General features: G+C 45.8%; 1 gene segment (V, D, J or C); it reads right to left on the reverse strand.

Moving 5' to 3' along the window:
- LOC145362423 (Ig heavy chain C region-like) overlaps nucleotides 1-19,354 on the reverse strand; it is an 88,305-nt gene extending 68,951 nt beyond the window's left edge. Inside the window, 2 exon segments of the C gene segment in view lie at nucleotides 8,699-8,849; nucleotides 19,270-19,354. Coding sequence covers nucleotides 8,699-8,849; nucleotides 19,270-19,354 — 236 coding nt within the window.
- Nucleotides 19,355-19,949: the final 595 nt, after the last annotated feature.

Here is a 19,949-nt window from a genome sequence, read left to right on the forward strand (position 1 = left end):
TCAGGATCTCCCTCTGCTAACTGTTAGAATTGTCCCGAGGAAAGGGTGAAACCAGTACAGTTTGGTGCCAGCTCTGTTGCAGGGTTTGTCTGCAAGCTATCTGAGACACAGAAGATTACTACCTACAGACTCCACTCCGGAATTCCCATTAGGGTTTAATCTTTCAGCCTCCTTCCTCTCCAAATCCCCCCAAAAGGTACAGAAGCTATTTAGCTGTTGTACAGTGAGAGTCAGCGTTGGCGACTCTGGTGAAAACTGTCTCCCAAATATGTACAATTGTGTTCCAACAATGGAGCAGCACAGTGATACAGTGGTTAATACTGCTGATTCTCAGTATCAGGGACCTTGGTTCAGTTCCAGGCTTGAGCCACTATCTGTGTGGAGATTGGACCTTCTCGCTGAATCTGCGTCGGTTTACTCCAGATGCTCCACTTCCCTCTCAGACTGCAAAAGACGTGCTGGGTAAAGAAAGAAAATATTGTGTGTGTGTGTGTGTGTGTGTGCGTGTGTGTGTGTGTGTGTGTGTGTGTGTGCATTTTTTTATGTTAACCCATCCTCTGTCTAAATGTTAATTTCTTCCCCTCAATGCCTAATTTTATTCTTTATATCTTTCCTTACAGTGAACGTAATCACAATTGTGACACTGATGAGCAGAAACTGTGGTCTGTCCAAATGTGTCACTCGTTACCTGGTGGCCATGTCAGTGGGGGATCTGCTGGTCGTTATCCTCGACCTGATAATGAGACACATTCCCATTGTTTATCAGGAACAGTTTGAATTTTTGCTATCAGTCCCCGTGTGTAACATCCACGCTGTCCTGCTTTATGCAGCCACTGACTGTTCTGTCTGGTTCACCGTCACTTTCACCTTTGATCGATTTGTGGCCATTTGTAGCCCCAAACTGAAAAGTAAATATTGTAATGAAAAATCAGCTGCTGTGGTTCTGGGAACAGTGACGGCACTGAGCTGTTTAAAGAACATTTTCTGGTATTTTATGTTATTAAATGAATATTGGCTGGGGAATGTCCCCTGGTTTTGTTTAGTCATGTATGATGTTTTGGAATCTCCGGTCTGGGGAACAATCGAGTTCCTCCACCACATTCTAACCCCGTGTGTCCCGTTCGTCCTGATTCTGCTGCTCAATGCTCTCACCGTCAGACACATTTTAGTGAGCAGCAGAGCCCGCAGGAGACTCCAGGCTCACAGCAATAGGGAGAATCCCAGAGACCCAGAAATGGAGAGTCGAAGAAAATCCATCATTTTACTGTTTGTTATCTCAGCCAATTTCATCCTATTATGGTCGACAATAATGGTTTATTCTATATGGTTTCGGATGTATGATTTGGGCTTTCGATCGGTACAGTTAGATTATTTTGTTATGGAATTCGGCTTCATGCTTCAACTCACAAGTTGTTGCACAAACACTGCCATTTATGCTGTGACACAGACTCACTTCAGACAGCAGCTAAAAAATCTCCTGAAATATCCCCTTACTGCTGTTCTTCAACTCATTACATCCTGAGAAGAAACTATAACGACAAGACCACTGACTTTTCCCATTGGACATTCAAAATGTAAATAACAATCAGCCTCACAGTGACAGAAAGTGTGATAGATAGAGAGAAGAGACAGTGCGAGCAACGATGAAAGTAATAGAAATGCAAATATTGACAGAGAGAGAGGAAAGGGCTCAAATGCATGGAGATTGACCAATTTTGAAAGAGTTTTTAACCGATACAGGGAAAGAAACAGAGAGACTGACAGAGAGAGAGAGAGAGAGAAAGGGCAGAGACACTGTTAAAGAGCGAGAGAGACAGCAATAGAGATTGGGGGAAATGGCGATGGAGATGTTTAGGGAATGAAAAAGGGAGACACAGGAAGACAGATGGAAAGATTTAATAAAAAAAAGGCGAGGGCTGTTAAAAGTGAAAGGGAGACAGAAAGGTAGGCACTGGGAAATAGACGAGAGAGAAAAACAGGGATACAGGGAGAGAACGAGAGTATCAGTGAAAGGGAAAGAGTGAGACTGAACTAGTACAATGGACATGTTGAGAGCAAAACAGGTCGCGAGATAGAGAGAGAGAGAGAAAGGGGGGCAGCTATGATGATGGAGAGGGAGGTGTTGATGGAACATGAGAAGTAGAATGTGACTGAGAGGGTGGAGGAGAGACAGAGGAAGAGGGAAAAGAGAGGGAGATTGAGGGAGAGTCAGATCGACAGTAAGAGACACAGAGCAACATGCAGAGAGAGAAACAGAGCCCAAAGAGAGAGAGAGAAAGAGAGAGGGATGCACAGAAAGACAGAAGAGACATATATGACTTTAACGATAATCATCAGGTGGAGTTATTTGATTATGAGCTCCCTGATTGAGGCAGTTAATTCTGTCCAATCTGTGAGACCTGCAGATGTATGTAGTATGGTGTCTCTAGCTTACCAGAACTCATGATGTGTCACTCAAGGTGTGGATGTGATGGACTGGTGATTTAATCACTAAACTATTAATACAGAAACTCAGCTAATGTTGTGGCACCCGGGTCCCAATCGTACCATAGAATATGGTGGAATTTGAATAAATATATCTGGAATCTACCCAAGGTTGTGTATGATTTTCCAGAGGGCAGGAGGTTGGCAAGGCATCAAGACATCCAGTGATGATCCCACCGGCTGGGAGAGGCACTGAAAGGCAGTTGGTAGGTTATTAGTAAACAATCATGGCAATTGATCCGTGTAGTTATGAGGCACTGGTCGAATCCAGAACAGGGCCAGTTTCCTATTAAGTCCATTTGGCAGATACCATCCTATGGGAATACTTCAATCATCTACAAGCCATGACACACCAAGTCATGCCAGAAAAATCAATTCCCAGCACACCAGGAACTCCGGAAAGAATTCCAGGCACTCCGGCTCTTGCTCTCCATCTCTGCCAGTGGGGACCACAGTGTCTGAAATGGACACAGTGGGTTTAGCCTCTCGACCACATTGTCTCCCGATAAAGGGAACTTGGGCTACAATGCTCATGGTGGAAGAGGCGAGCTCCGGTCTGGTGAACCCCAAACACTTCCGACGCCGAGCAGAAGGAACCAGACCCAGCATTGAAACTCCAAAAAAGGCTCCCAAGGCCGTCAGCCTTCGGCGGTTACTCCGACATGGGTGGGTGTGGGTGTGGGGGGGGTGGGGGGGGGGGGGGGGTTGCAATTTTTTCAAACTGATTCATGAGTTGGACTTGCCCAAACATAAACTACCAATCTAAGGCCTGTGAAACCTGCCCACTCAGGGAGCTCCACAGACAGAGGGTGAAACGCTGAAAGTTGGGGTAAGTGTGGGAGTTTAGGGAAGTGGGTGGAGAGGTGTTGCTGTGTCGTGTGTCCCTTACTACCCAGTCCCTTACCGCCAGGTCCAGTGTGGGTAGGTGTCGATCAAACATTGCAGTTCAGAAAGTGACGTGGGGCCAACAGAAGCAACTGATTGGCGAGTAAGTCCTTGGAAGGAAAACTGAGGGAATTTTCTGATCAGCTCCTGCTGATGTCATAGCTTCAGGAAGCGTTCCTGATGTTTTTTAATGTTCTGGGGACCCGGGTTTGAAACCTGTCACAATTCAATAACAACAAAAATCTGGAATTAAAAATCAACTGGTGACTACAAAACCATTGTCGATTGTCAGACAAAAATACCTTTCCTTGTTCACTAATGTCACTTGGGGAAGGAAATCTTCCGTCCTTGCCTGGTCTGTCCTGCATGTAGCTCCAGAACCACGGCAATGTGTTTAACTCTCAACAGCCCTCCAGGGGCAACTAGGAATTGTCAATAAATGTTGGCTAGTCAGTGAGGTCCATTTTCCACAAATGAATGAAAACAATAAGAACATAAGAAATAGGAGCAGGAGTAGGCCATCTAGCCCTTCGAGCCTGCCCCGCCATTCAATAAGATCATGGCTGATCTGTCGTGGCTCAGTTCCACTTTCCCGCCCTCTCCCCATAACCCTTAATCCCCTCTCTTATCAAAAACCCATCAACCCGCTTCTTAAAAATGTTTAGCGAGGCAGCCTCCACCACTTCAACGGGCAGAGAATTCCAGAGATTCACCACCCTTTGAGTGAAGAAGTTCCTCCTCAACTCCGTTCTAAACCGCCCCCCCCCCTTTATCCTGAGGCTGTGCCCCCTAGTCCTACTTGAGATTTCTGCTGGTGGGATACTATCTGTGAAGTTTACTGAGAAAATAGCTCCAAGTAGAGTATTAGCAACAAGTTTAAAACAAATTAGAATTGAATTGATAAAATCAAGATGCAGGAGCAGATAATGTGTTGTAGTTGCATGATGTGGGAGCTTGCAGTCCCATTTGTGTTTGCCCATGAACACATCTGTAGGAAGTGTCAATTCCTCGAGGAAGTCCAATTCAGATTTGATGAGCTGGAGTCTGAGCTTTGAAAACCGCGGCATATCAAGGAGGAGGTGCGTTAGCGACATGCTGTGTTTCAGGAGGCAGTCACAGCCCTTAGATTACTACATTAAATTTGGTCAGTGGTCAGGGATAGGAGAGTGTGACTACAAGCAAGTCTTGGTGAAAAATCCAGGAGTAATGTTGGATGAACTACAGCCCAGAAGCTTGCCTCAGCGTACATAGAACATAGAACATAGAACATTACAGCGCAGAACAGGCCCTTTGGCCCACGATGTTTCGTCGACCAATTAAAAAGCAATGACCCTCTAACCTAAACTAATCCCTTTCCATCCATAAGCCTATCCACGGATCTCTTAAACGCCCCCAAACTTGGCGCATTTACAACTGCAGCAAGCAGGACATTCCAATCCCTCACCACCCTCTGGGTAAAGAACCTACCTCTGACATCCGTCCTATAACTACCACCCCTTAATTTAAAGCTATGTCCCCTCGTGCTAGCTTTCTCCATCCGAGGAAAAAGGCTATCACTGTCCACCCTATCTAAACCTCTAATCATCTTATATGTTTCAATAAGGTCCCCTCTTAGCCGCCTTCTTTCCAACGAAAACCACCTCAAATCCTTCAGTCTCTCCTCATAGGACCTTCCCTCCATACCAGGCAACATCCTGGTAAACCTCCTCTGCACCCTCTCCAAAGCCTCCACATCCTTCCTATAATGTGGGGACCAGAACTGCACACAGTACTCCAAGTGCGGCCGCACCAGAGTTGTGTACAGTTGCAACATGACGCTGCGGCTCCTAAATTCAATTCTCCAACCAATAAACGCCAAGACACCGTATGCCTTCTTAACAACCCTATCTACTTGATTCCCAACTTTCAGGGATCTATGTACATATACACCTAGATCCCTCTGCTCATCAACCAGTGTAGGTGAGGAACTAATGATATTGTCACTGGACTATTAATCCAGAAACCTGGCTAATGTTCTGTGCTCCCTGATTCAAATCCCACCACGGCAGATGGTGAAATTTGAATGCATTTTTTTTAATCTTCATTCAGAATCGACTAATGGCCACAAAGCCATTGTTGCAAAAGCTGTCTGGTTCACTAATGTCCTTTAGGGAATGAGGCCCCCCGTCCTTACCTGGTCTGGCCTACATGTGACACGAGAGTCACATCAATGTAGGTGACTCTCAATGTCATCAAAGGGCAACTAGGGACAGGCAATAAATGTTGGCCAGCCAGGGACACGGAATGAACCTGTTGGACTTTAACCTGGCATTGTGAGACTTCACACAGGGAACCTCAGGGTGGGGAACTGGGAAATCCTGCACCCAAACACATCCCACTTTTTCGTAGAAGTGGCTGAGGGACTTCATTGGTGCATTCTGGGTGAAGTCGGACCAGCAACATTTACCAACAAGTGGGAAATGAAAGATCACCTCCAGTGATAAACAAGAGTTAAAGCATCTGGAAGAGATGGTTGAGGGACTTCACTGGTGCATGATATGTTGCCTTCCTGGTGCCTGGGTCCAGGATGTCTCTGAACGGGCAGAAAGCATTCTGAAGGGAGCGGGTGAACAGCCAGACGTCGTACCATCTGCATGGCTTCCCAGTGTCGCATGCCTCGAGACATCCTTTCCTGCAGCGTATCATGTAGGCAATTTTAGTGAGAGTATGTGCCATGTACCTGGTGGATGGTATCTTCACGTGAGACAGGGAGTTCCCAGAGGATTGGGGAATAGGCAATATTCCTCCTTTGTTTAAGAAGGGTAGCAAGACTGATCCAGGTAATTACAGACCCGTGAGCCTTACATCAGTGGTAGGGAAATTATTGGAGAGGATTCTTCGAAGTCAAGATTTATTCCCACTTGGAAATATGTGGACGTATTACTGAGAGACAACACCGTTTTGTGAAGGGAAAGTTGTGTCTCACGACTTGATCGAGTTTTTCGAGGAAGTGATGAAGATGATTGATGAGAGTAGTGCAGTGGATATTGTCTACATGGACTTCAGTCAGGCCTTTGACAAGGTCCCTCATGACAGACTGGTGCAGAAGGTGAACTCTGGATTAGAGGTAATGTGGCAAGGTATATACAAAACTGGCTGAGTCAAAAAAGATAGAGGATAGCAGTGGAAGGGTGCGTTTCTGAATGGAGTGTTGTGACAAATGGTGTTTCTCAGGGATCAGTGCTGGGATCTTTGTTGTTTGTAATGCATAACTGATTTGGAGGAAATGCAACTGGATTGATAAGGAAGTTTGTGGAGGTCACACAGGTTAGTTTTTTAGCGGATACCAATAAGGGCTTCAAAGGATAGAGCAGATGTAGAACAACTGGAAACTTGGGCAGAGAGATGGCAGATGGAGTTTAATCCGGACAAATGTGAGATAATGAATTTTGGGAGATCTACTACAAATAGGAAATGTACAGTAAATGGCAGAACCTTAAAAGTATTGATAGGCAAAGGGATCTGGGTGTACAGGTATACAGGTCACTGAAAGTGGCAATGCAGGTGGAGAAGTTGGTCAAGAAGCACAGGCATGCTTGCCTTCATCGGCCGGGGTATTGAGTTTAAAAAACAAATGGCAAGTCATGTTGCAGCATTATAGAACCTTAATTAGGCCATACCTGGAAGTCATGTTCAATTCTCATTGCCACAATACCAGAAGGGTGTGGAGGCTTTGGCGAGGATACAGAAAAAAAAAACACCATGTTGTCTGGTATGGAGGGCATCAGCTATGAGGAGAGGTTGGAGAAACTAGGTTTGTTCTCACTGAAGCGACAGAGATTGAGGGGAGACCTGATATAAGTCTATACGATTATGAGAGGCATGGACAAGTGGATAGTCAGAAGCTTTTTTTTCCCAGGGTTGATCAGTCTAATACTTGGGGGGTGGGGGGGGGGGGTAGGTTTAAGGTGCGATTGGCAAGATTTAAAGGAGAGGTACGAGGCAGATTTTTTACATGGAGGGTAGTGGGTGCCTGGAACACATGGCTGTGGGAGGTGCTGGAAGCGGATTCAGTAGTGAATTTCAAGGGGCGTCTTCACAAGTACCTGAATAGGATAGGAATGGAGGGAGATTGTCCGCGAAAGGATAGGAGGTTTTAGTTAATTGGGCAGCATGGTCGGTGCAGGCTTGGCGGGCCGAAAGGCCTGTTCCAATGCTGTAATTTTCTTTGATCTTTGTTCTTTTCACACTAAGAATCTAAGAATGGGAGCTAGGACATCCTATCTCCGAACAGATTCAATCCTGTTTACACTGAGACTCCCAGCGTGGGCAACTGGGGCACCCTGTCTCCAAATGCATCCTATCCTGTCCACATTGAGAATCCCTGGGTGGGAAACTGGGGCATCCTCCCCAAAAACACATCCTACCCTGTTCACACTGAGAACGTCAGTATTTGCGTGGGTGCTGCATCTTGAACAGTGTGGGCATGAGACTGACGGTGGAGGTAGGGCACTAGTTTGCAAGGATGATAGGTTAACTGTTTTAGTTTCGGAGACGGGATGGTGAATGAAGATTTGTGTGTGAGGTACAGCAATTCAGGAGAGAGAAGTGTCAACAATCTCACTCAACCTGGGGAGGTTGGGTGTTCAACTGATTAATGAAAATAGAGTCAATGGAGGAAGTGAAGTGTCTCATGGACAAGGTGATCTCAGAGGGGAGGAGGGGAGATAGGAGAGAAACTGGAGAAAGATGTGCTTTCAGACAAATGGGATCTTTCCAGACATTTTATCCCAGTGGGCTAGTGGAAGGGAAGGAAGCAGCATTGACAGCTGATGGGATTCTCTCGATCATACTGACAAAGAAGCTCGATCAGCTGCTCATATTTGTTGTTAGAGGTGGGGATGGGGGAGTCGGGGAGCGGGAGAGTCACTCAAAAGGAACGAATTGTGTTTGAGATAACATAAATACTCAACAGTATGCACTCAACATAAGGCTGATTTATTTTGAAGCAGAAAATTTGAGGCAGTAGTCAGGATCAGCAGAAACAGATCCCAGTGAACAGGTTCAGTCCCGGATGTGATTAACAGGAAAATTCACCTGAATTTTCTGGTGTGTCCGCGGGGTGGATGAATCACTCATCCCACTCAGAACAGGAGAACAGCCTCTCTCCAGTGTCAATTTGCTGGTGTCTTAGTAGGTCAGGTAACTGAATGTATCCCTTCCCACACTTGGAGCAGATGAATCGTCTCACTCCAGAGTGAACTTACGGTATATCACCAGGTTGGATAACTGACTGAATCCGTTCCCACACTGGGAGTGGGTATGTGGTCTCTCCCCGGCGTGAACTCACTGGTTTTTCAGTAGGTAGACTGACTGAGCGAATCCCTTCCCACACTGGGAGAAGGTACATGGTTTCTCTCCGAGCACTGATAGACAATTGAATCCCTTCCCACAATCCTCACGTGTCCATGGTTTCGACCAGTTGAGGTTGTATTTATGTTCTGAATGTTCAGATAATTAGATAAATGCTCCTCCACACACACACCACTGTGTATTTTTCCCCCACTGTGGACAGTGCTTTTACCTTCCATGTTCAAAGTCCAATGATATTCAGGTTATAATAGAGTGAGTGTCTCTGTCAGATCCTGATATGAGGCTTGGTTGCAGTTTCCTGATTGCAATTCCTCCCCTTCTGATACTCTGTGAAACTGTTTGGAAACAAGAAAACAAAATGTGTGCGAGAGAACGCACCAAAACACAAAGGCAAGTTGTGAAATTGAGCTGAATGAATTTGGTATTTTGTGGGGTCGGCACTAGGATGAAATGGATTGTTGTAAAAACCCAAGTGCATCACTACTGTCCTTCAGGGAAGGAACCCTGTGACTTGGACTGAACCTACACAAGGTGGAGGCTTCGATGGGAGGATGGAGCAAGTGGGAGGTGTAAGAGAGGTGGGAGGAGGAGATGACAGAGAGAAATTTTATGTATGTACTACCAGATAGAATCTCTCAAAACCTCAAAATCCCCCCATCTAGAATGACCAGGTTCATGTGTATGTGAACAACATCACCTCCGAGTCCTGACACTAGTCCTGGATTAAGGTCAACTTCCTCCATTTAAACAGTGAGAAACATGAAGTCGTTGTCTTCAGTTCTCGCTTCAAACTTCACCAACACCAGCTCACTCCCAGGTAACTGTCTGAGGCTGAATCAGAATGTTGACAACAATGGTGATTTGTCTTTTTTTCTAAATCTGACTTTGGAGGGTACACAGGCTCGATAGGCCAGATCGATAGGCCAGACCCTCATCGTTCTTATGATCCTATATTCTTTATCCCTTTTTAGTAATTTTGTGGCTGCTTGAAATATCGGAGTGGGTTTAAAAAAAAAACAGATTGCTCCAGATCTGGAGATACATCTAGGCCAGACCTGGTGAGGACAGCAGATTTTTTTTCCTAAACCGCATTAGTCAACCAGCTGGACTTTTAACAATAATTCCTATATTTAATCTTTCTCATCATTAGACTTTCAATTTCAGACTGGTATTAACTTCAAATTCCACCACTAGCCGTGGCAGGATTTGAACCTCCGTCTCCAGAGCATTGTCCTGGGTCTCACCCCAAGATGCTCTTCCAAACACACATCTGTGCCATCTCCAGAAATGGGTTTCCACAGGTGACAGGACTGAGAGCTCACACGGTAAAATACAATTGATATTGACAACGGATATTGGTAAAATTTTCAAAACTGGACAACAAAATTTTCAAAATCCCGAACTTATTTCCTTCTGTGATTTCTGAACAAAGAAAAATATCTGGCAAGGGCAGGAAACACACAGTTCATTATCCCTGAAGAACATTGTGATTCCGGACTGTGGAACCATATGTAACACAATTGTTTTCTGTGATCTCTGCTCTGTAAATCTTTCCCTTCTCTGTCCAGCATTTACCTATGAATTCACATGGTTAATGTCGAGACCCGGTTTCATTGCGTGTGAATGAACAACCTTTTGAGTTCACTCTATCTCAAGGGGTTGGGAAATATGCCCCCACTTATAGAAGAGTATTGAAATCAGAAACATCTTTCTGTTCACGGTGATAGGGAAAAAAACAATGTGGTTTAAATTAACTCCCTTCCTGTTCCTAACATATCCCAGTAACAACGCTCAACATGACCCTTCCCCAGCTCCTGTTTCTGAAACTTTTATTCGTTCCATTATTTCCTTGAGCCTTCCATAGTCAACCCGCTATAAATATGAATCTATCTGAATGCCTGTACTCACTGATCTACACAGATCCTGGTTAAGAACATAAGAACATAAGCAATAGGAGCAGGGGTAGGCCAACTAGCCCTTCGAGTCTGCCCCGCCATTCAATAAGATCATGGCTGATCTGTCTTGGCTCAGCTCCACATTCCTGTCCTCTCCCCATAACCCTTAATCCCCTCTCTTATCAAAAACCCATCAACCCGCGTCTTAAAAATATTTAGCGAATTAGCCTCCACCACTTCAACGGGCAGAGAATTCCAGAGATTCACCACCCTTTGAGAGAAGAAGTTCCTCCTCAACTCCGTTCTAAACCGCACCCCCCCCCCCCCCACACTTTATCTTGAGGCTGTGCCCCCTAGTCCTACTATCCTTTCTGAGCGGGAAGAGTCTCTCCACCTCTATCCTATCCATCCCATTCATCATCTTATACGTCTCAATGAGATCTCCCCTCATTCTTCTAAACTCTAACGAGTACAAGCCTAACTTATTCAGCCTCTCCTCATAGCTCAACCCCCTCAACTCCGGCATCAGCCTGTAAACCTCCTCTGCACTCCCTCCAAGGCCAAAATATCCTTGCGTAAGTACGGCGCCCAAAACTGCACACAGTACTCCAGCTGCGGCCTCACCAGTGCCCTATACAGCCGCAGCAAGACCTCTCTACTTTTATATTCAATCCCCCTCGCCATGAAGGCCAGCATCCCATTCGCCTTCCTGACCACCTGCTGCACCTGCAAGCTGGGTTTTTGCGACTCATGCACAAGGACCCCGAGGTCCCTCTGCACCGTCGCCTGCTGCAGTTTTTCTCCACGTAAGTAATAATCCTTCCTACCATTATTCCTACCAAAGTGGACCACCTCGCACTTGCCAACATTAAATTCCATTTGCCATTTCCTGGCCCATTCGCCCAGCCTACCTAGATCCTTCTGTAGTCTCTCCCCACCCTCCGCACAATTTGCCTTTCCACCAATTTTGGTGTCATCAGCAAATTTCGACACCCTACACTCGGTTCCCTCCTCCAGATCATCTATATAAATGGTAAATAGCTGAGGCCCCAGCACCGAACCCTGGGGCACTCCACTAGTCACCATCCGCCAATCCGAATAGCACCCATTGACCCCCACTCTCTGCCTCCTATTTGACAGTAAAAAGTCTGACAACACCAGGTTTTAGTCCAACCTATTTAAAACCTGGTGTGTTTACGCCAGTCCAACGCCGGCATACCCACATCATGACTCCTACTTGACAACCAGTCCTCTATCCACGCTAACGCCCTACCCCCAACTCCCTGTCCCCTGACCTTGTGCAATAACCTCTTGTGAGGTACCTTGTCAAATGCCTTCTGAAAATCCAGAAAGACCACATCCACCGGCTCTCCTCTATCCACCGCAAAGAGCAAATCATTTTAAAATTTTCATTCCTAATTTCAAATCTCTTCATGACTCACTGACATTCAGGTACTGAAGAATTGAGTGAATCCGTTAGGTTCCAATCTGATGTTTGGTTTGATTTTTAATACTGATCTTCAAATAGCCTGTAAAAAGAAAGCCAACATCGTCAGTCCAAGATAGAAATTGAGAACAAGGAATAATACAGCACGGGAACAGGCACTTCCGACCTCCAAGCCTGCACGAATGATATGTTCAGAACGACACCACCTGTTGTATCCCTCGATTCCCAGTCTGTTCGTGTGGCTATCTAGATAAGTCTTAAATGATCGTAGCGTGTTTGCCTCAACCACCTTGATTGTAGAGTATTCCAGGCTCCCACCATCCTCTGTGTAAAATATGTTTCCCGCATATCGGTATTCAACCTCGCCCCCCCTCCCCTCCCCTCCCCTCCTCCTCCGCCCCCCCCGCCCTCCCCTTACCTTGAATTTGTGACCTCTTGTGTTTGCCATTTCCGACCTGGGAAAAAGCTTCCAACTGTTCACCCTATCTATGCCCTTCATAATTTTATAAAATTCTATTAGGTCGCCCCTCAACCTGTGTTTTTCCAGGGAGACCAACCCTTGTTTACTCAATCTCACCCCATAGCTAAAACCCTCCATAATATGCAACATCTTGATAAACCGTTTCCGTACTCTCTCCAAAGCCTCCACATCCTTCTGGCAGTGTGGCGACAACAAGTGGGCGCAGTATTCCAAATGTGGCCTAGCCAACTTTCTGTATATTTGCAAAATTATATGCCAATTTTTATAATCTGTGTCCCGTCCTATACAGGCAAACATGAGATATGCCTTCTTCACCACCTTTTCCACTTGTGATACCACCTTTAAGATTTGTGGACTTGCGCACCCAGATCCGTCTGTGTGTGTATACTCCCGATGGTTCTGCTATTTATTGTTTTGCTTCCCCCTGCATTAGGTTCGAGAAGAAACATATATATATATAGTGAGTTTTGTGTGAGTAAATGCTTGCCTTCTAATCCCCTGTAACAAAAAGTTTCCAAAAGCCATCAGTAAGAGTCAATATTTTTATTTCTCAAAGAGTTTACAAATACAAAATACAACACACTTTCAAATTACAAACTAGAATACAATACCAATCCACAATAATAAATCAGAGATGACACCAGGTCGTACACAGTATCAATAAGAAATATGCCATTGTTAATACAATAGCAGAAACAGCATAGCTGAGTAACACACAGCTAGTATGCATTGTGAGTATCCACAATGAAGCTTCGAAGGTGGCAAACAACTAATAACGACTATAAACCAGCAACCTATAACATGGACACAATACCGGCAGCTAACACAAGGCCCTTTAACATAAAACAAACAACTCCCTAACAATAAGGTTAATTGGAAGTTATCTACGACTTTCCAGGACTTAGACTTCCATGTTTTCCTTTTCTGCGGATTCCTCCTCCGAGGCACTGCTCTCCGGACTACATTTTCCGAGGCTGCAACTTTCAGGGCTTATACCATGAAATAGTAAATCAACAAACTTATATTAAAATGATATAGAAAGTAATATACCCTAAACACAATCGCAAACATCTCTTGTTACACTAAAATGGCCATTGTGAGTTTTCTGCGATCCTCCAGGGTTTCACCCTTTGAACAAAGGGGTTACTCTATCCGAGGGTACACGGTCCGGGCTACAGATAATCCAAAATGATAAATTGTAAAGCATCAATTAGTATGAATACAATCCCGACGTAATAACATACCTAAGGCTACCGGGGGGACTTTAAACTAGGAAGGATGGGGGGAGGGAATTGTGATGGGGAAACTGGGACGGAGGAGGTTAGCTCCCAGGTAGGGGAGGACGGCAGGCAGTTTGGGAGGGAGGTTAGACAGGGGGTGGAGATGGGAAATGCCCAGACTGAGGGGCTGAAGTGTATATATTTTAATGCAAAGAGTGTAGTGAATAAGGTAGATGAGCTTAGGGCGTGGATTGCTGCTTGGGATTGTGATGTGGTGGCCATTACGGAGACTTGGATGTCTCAAGGACAGGACTGGGTACTTCAGGTGCCAGGTTTCAGATGCTTCAGGAAGGACAGGGAAGATGGCAGAAGAGGTGGTGGAGTGGCACTGTTGATCAGGGACAGTGTCATGGCTGCAGAGAAAGAGGATGCCGTGGAGAGACTACCTACAGAGTCTCTGTGGGTGGAAGTTACGAACAGCAAAGGGTCGAAAACTTTGCTGGGTGTATTCTATAGGCCACCCAATAGTGACAGGGAAGTTGAAGTGCAGATAGGGAAACAGATTCTGGAGAGATGTATTAATAACAGGGTTGTCGTGATGGGAGACTTCAATTTCCCAAACATTGACTGGAATATCCCTAGGGTAAGGGGTTTGGATGGGGAGGAGTTTGTTAGGTGTGTTCAGGAAGGTTTCCTGACACAGTATGTGGATAAGCCTACGAGGGGAGAGGCTGTACTTGACCTGGTACTGGCGAATGAACCAGGGCAGGTGATGGATCTTTCGGTAGGAGAGCATCTTGGGAATGGTGACCATAATTCTATCTCCTTCACAATTGCATTGGAACGAGATAGGATCAGGCAGGCTAGGAAGGTATTTGTCTGGAGTAAGGGGAGATACGAAGAAGTCAGGAAGTTACTTGGACAAATAAACTGGAAGGAGGCGTTCTTAGGGAAAAGTACCGAAGGAAGGTGGCAGATATTCAAGGAATGTTTGTCTGGAGCTATGCATGACAACGTCCCGATGAGACAAGGGGGTTTTGGTAGGTCGCGGGAACCGTGGTGCATGAAGGCTGTGTTGAACCTAGTCAGGAGGAAAGGGAAGGTGTACAAAAGGTTCAGGGAACTAGGAGAAGTTAAGGATCTTGAGGAGTATAAGGACTGTAGAAAGGAGATTAAAAGGGAAATTAGGAGAGCCAGAAGGGGTCATGAGAAGACCTTGGCGGGTAAGATTAAGGAGAATCCCAAGGCCTTCTATAAATATGTGAAAGGTAAAAGGATGAGAAGAGAAGGGATAGGACCTATAAAAGGTGAAGGGGGAAAGGTCTGTGTGGAACCAGAAGAAATGGCAGAGGTGATCAATGAGTACTTTGCCTCAGTATTCACGGTGGAAGCTGATCTGGGAGATTTTGCTACGGATTTGCAGCAGATGGAAAAGATTGAGTTTGTGGATATTAAGGTGGAGGATGTGTTAGAACTTTTGAATTCTATCAAGATAGATAAGTCGCCGGGACCAGATGGGATATACCCCAGGATACTGTGGGAGGCGAGGGAAGTGATTGCAGAGCCCCTGGCGATGATCTTTACGTCGTCAATGGAGACGGGAGAGGTTCCGGAAGATTGGAGGATTGCGGATGTAGTCCCTATTTTCAAGAAAGGGAACAGAGATAGCCCGGGAAATTACCGACTGGTGAGTCTGACCTCAGTGGTTGGTAAGCTGATGGAGAGGCTTCTGAGGGACAAGATCTACGAGCATTTGGAGAGGTTTGACATGATCAGGAATAGTCAGCATGGATTTGTCAAGGGCAGGTCGTGCCTTACAAGGCTAGTTGAGTTCTTCGATAATGTGACTGAACACATTGACGAAGGAAGTGCCATGGACGTGGTGTACATGGACTTCAGCAAGGCGTCTGATAAGGTCCCCCATGCAAGGCTTCTTGAGAAGGTGAGAGGGCATGGGATCCAAGGGCCTTTGGCCTTATGGATCCAGAACTGGCTTGCCTGCAGAAGGCAGAGAGTGGTTGTGGATGGGTCTTTTTCTGAATGGAGGTCAGTCACTAGTGGAGTGCCCCAGGGATCTGTTCTAGGACCCTTGCTGTTTGTCATTTTCATAAATGACCTGGATGAGGAAGTGGAGGGATGGGTAAGTAAGTTCGCTGATGACACGAAGGTCGGTGGTGTTGTGGATGGTCTGGAAGGATGTCAAAAGTTGCAGCAGGACATAAATAGGATGCAGGACTGGGCGGAGAAGTGGCAGATGGACTTCAACGCGGATAAATGCGTAGTCGTCCATTTTGGCAGAACCAACGGGATGAACGAGTACACTATCAAGGGCAGGAGTCTTAGTAGTGTTGAAGAGCAGAACGATCTTGGGGTCCGGGTCCACAGGACTCTTAAATCGGCCTCGCAGGTGGAAGAGGTGGTCAAGAAGGCGTATGGTGTACTGGCCTTCATTAATCGAGGGATTGAGTTTAGGAGTCGGGAGGTAATGCTGCAACTTTATAAGACCCTTGTCAGGCCTCATTTGGAGTACTGTGCGCAGTTCTGGTCGCCTCACTATAGGAAAGACGTAGAAGCTATTGAAAGGGTACAGAGGAGATTTACAAGGATGTTGCCTGGACTGGGAGGCATGCCTTATGAAGTTAGGTTGAGGGAGCTGGGTCTCTTTTCCCTGGAGAGACGAAGGTTGAGAGGCGACCTGATAGAGGTTTATAAAATGTTGAGAGGAATGGATAGGGTGGATTCTCAGAGGCTATTTCCCCGGGTTGAAATGGTCGCTACGAGAGGACACAGGTTTAAGGTGCGGGGAGGAAAGTACAGAAGTGATGTTAGGGGTAAGTTTTTCACTCAGAGGGTGGTGAGTGAGTGGAATCGGCTGCCGTCAGTGGTGGTGGAGGCGAACTCGCTGGGGTCTTTTAAAAGACTTCTGGATGAGTATATGGGGTTTTATGGGATTGGGGGTTATAGATAGGTGTTGATGTGATCGGCGCAACTCGTGGGCTGAAGGGCCTGTTTGTGCTGTAGTGTTCTATGTTCTATGTTAAATCCCCTGGACGTGATGAAGAGTATCCCAGGACATTGTGGGAGGCTAGGGAGGAAATTGTGCGTCCCCTCGCAATGATATTTGGATCATCGATAATCATAGATGAGGTGCCTGAAGATTGGAGGATGGCAAATGTTGTGCCTTTGTTTAAAAAGGGCTGCAGGGAAAAGCCTGGGAACTACAGGCCGGTGAGCCTTTCATCTGTAGTGGGTAAGCTGTTAGAAGATATTTTGAGACAGGATCCACAGGCATTTATAAACGCAGGGACTGATTAGGGACAGTCAGCATGGCTTTGTGAGTGTCTCACAGGTTTGATTGAGTTTTTTGAAGGGGTAACCAAGAAAGTTGATGAGGGCAACGCAGTTGATGTTGTCAACCTGGACTTTAGCAAGCCAAAAGAGAAAATTCTGGAAAATCTCAGCAGATCTGGCATCATCTGTACAGATTAAAAGGACTTTAGCAAGGCCTTTGACAAGGTACCGCATGGGAGGTTGTTGCACAAGGTTAAATCTTACGGGATCCACGATAAGGTAGCTAAATGGATACAAAATTGGCTTGATGACAGAAGCCAGGCAGTGGACGTTGTTTCTCAGATTGGAACTCTGTGACCAGCAGTGTGCCTCAGGGATCAGTGTTGGGTCCACTGTTATTTGTCATTTATATTAATTATTTGGATGAGAATATAGGAGGCATGGTTAGTAAGTTTGCAGATGACACCAAGATTGCTGGCATAGTGGACAGTGAAGAAGGTTATCTAGGATGGCAATGAGATCTTGATCAATTGGGCCAATGGGCTGACGAATGGCGTGAGTTAGCCTTGATAAATTGGGGAGAGTTACTTAAAGGGATGACAGTGGATAGGTGGCACAGGGAGCAATCCTGTGATTACAACCGAAGAGGTCCTGCTTTTTAACTTTCTACCTAACTCCCTTAACTGCTGTTGTAGGACCTCGTCCTACCTTTGTATCAATATGTACCATGACCACTGGCTGTTCACCCTCTCGTTTCAGAATGCTTTCCGCCCTTTTAGAGACTTCCTGGACCCTGACATCAGGGAGGCAACACAACATCCTGGAGTCTCTTTCATATCCACAGAAGCACCTATCTGCACCCCTAAGTATAGAGCCCCTTGTAATTATTGTTCTAGTGGTCTTTGTACCTCCCTGCCTAACAACAAAGACAGCCGTGTTATTGTTCTACTGGTCTTTGTACCTCCCTGCCTAACAACAAAGCCAGCCGTGGTGCCAGGTCTCTAGCTTCTCTATTTATCCCCTGATAAGCTATACCCCCTCCCAATAGAATCCAAACAATATATTTGTTAAAGAAGGAGATGACCACAGGGGATTCCTGTACTGACTGCCTGCCCCTTCTAGCACTCACCCATCTATCTGCCTGCACCTTGAGTGTGACCATGTCTCTAAAGCTCCTAACTGTGACACTTTCCGCCACCTTCATACTCCTAAATGCATCCAACTGCTGCTCCAACCTCTCCATGCAGTCTGTAAGGAGCTGCAATTGGGTGAACTTCCTTTAGACGTAGTCATCTGTGACGCTGGAAGCATCACAGATCTCCCACATCTCACAAGTGCAGCACTTAACCCCACAGACTGACATTTCGAGTACCATTTATTTAAGAAAATTTATAAAACTCTTACCTTCACTTTTACCTTCTTGCAGTGTCTTTTTTTTAAGATAAATCGGGGTTGTTCTTCTTGGAGCAAAGTAGATTGATAGAGGTATACAAAGGTACATGGAGGTATTGAAGTTTACATGCTCTGTTTACACATGTACAAGCTTTATGGGTCATCCAGTCTTGAAATGTTGGTTCTATTTTCTCTGAAGTGGGGATGGTGGTGTTGGACTGGGGTAAACACAGTAAGAAGTTCACTGCACCAGATTAAAGTCCAATGGGTTTATTTGGTGGCAAAATCCACGAGCTTTCTGTGCACTGCTCCTTCGTCAGGTGAGTGGGAGTTCTATTCACAAAAAAGGCATAGAAAAACACAAACTCAATTTCCAAAATAATGACTGGAATGCAAATTTTCACAGGTAATCAAGTCTTAAAGGTACAGACAATGTGAGTGGAGAGAGCGTTCAGATGCTGTCAGATCCGCTGAGATTTTCCAGCATTTTCTGTTTTTATTTCCCTTTATTTTTCCTTCTCTGTCACCGCTCTGCCTCATCAATGAGACATTGGGACTCAGAGGGTTGATGCAGTTTGATGGACAAGTTGTCTCCATTCTGAACAATGGGGAACAAGCTCCTCCCACTCAATGACATCATGCCCCCTACAAACATGGCGACCGCGCGTGCGCACCTTTGCATATTGCCCCAATAAAGATGGCGAACGTTAACCCGGCGCGAACCTGAGGAGCTACGGCCCTGCTCGGTACAGACTTGGTCCGAGAAGACCTCTTCCGCGGTTTGCTGCTTACACCACATGGTTACGCAGCGTTTTCACCCACCTGGGCGATCCATTGCTCTCTCCGTGCCGCCAATCACCTCCAACAGATTTCCGAGCCCAAAACAAAAGCCGATTTCCATCGCCATTACTCACACTGCGCATGCTCCAGTCAAAGCTGGCCCCGCCCCCGTTCGCTCCTATTGGGTGGAGGACCGAACGCTCCCGATCAGTACTCCAGCACCTCCCCCTCTTCCCATTGGTCTGCGTCGCTGTCAATCAGCCCAGTATTGTGACGGTGACTTGCTGCTTGTCGAATAATAACAGAGTGTCAGTGTATCAATGACACACACACACAGGCTCCAGTCCAATCAGAGTGGAGATGGAGCACAGAGAAAACCCAGCAAAACACTGACTGACTCTGAGTGTAACATAAACAGTGTTTGTTCACATAATAAGAGTCACATTGCAGTATGTTAGTGAACACAGCATTAGATCCAATGCAATGATAATACAGTCAGTATCCAGTGCACCATAACCAAAGATTAGGTTTCATTTGATAGTGTGTGAGTTATGGTCTATTGATATCATGTATTTAAATTCCACTGTGTGTGACTCTGCCACTATCAGTATCAACCAATAACCTGTCAGTTATTCCAACTCTGCTGTATTTTACAACGTCGATGGTAGTCATGACATAGAGATGCTGGCGGTGGACTGGGGTAAACACAGTAAGAAGTCTCA

Source organism: Carcharhinus amblyrhynchos, unplaced genomic scaffold (assembly GCF_965287045.1).
Source record: "Carcharhinus amblyrhynchos unplaced genomic scaffold, sCarAmb.v2.hapA scaffold_38, whole genome shotgun sequence".
Taxonomy (NCBI): Eukaryota; Metazoa; Chordata; class Chondrichthyes; order Carcharhiniformes; family Carcharhinidae; genus Carcharhinus; species Carcharhinus amblyrhynchos.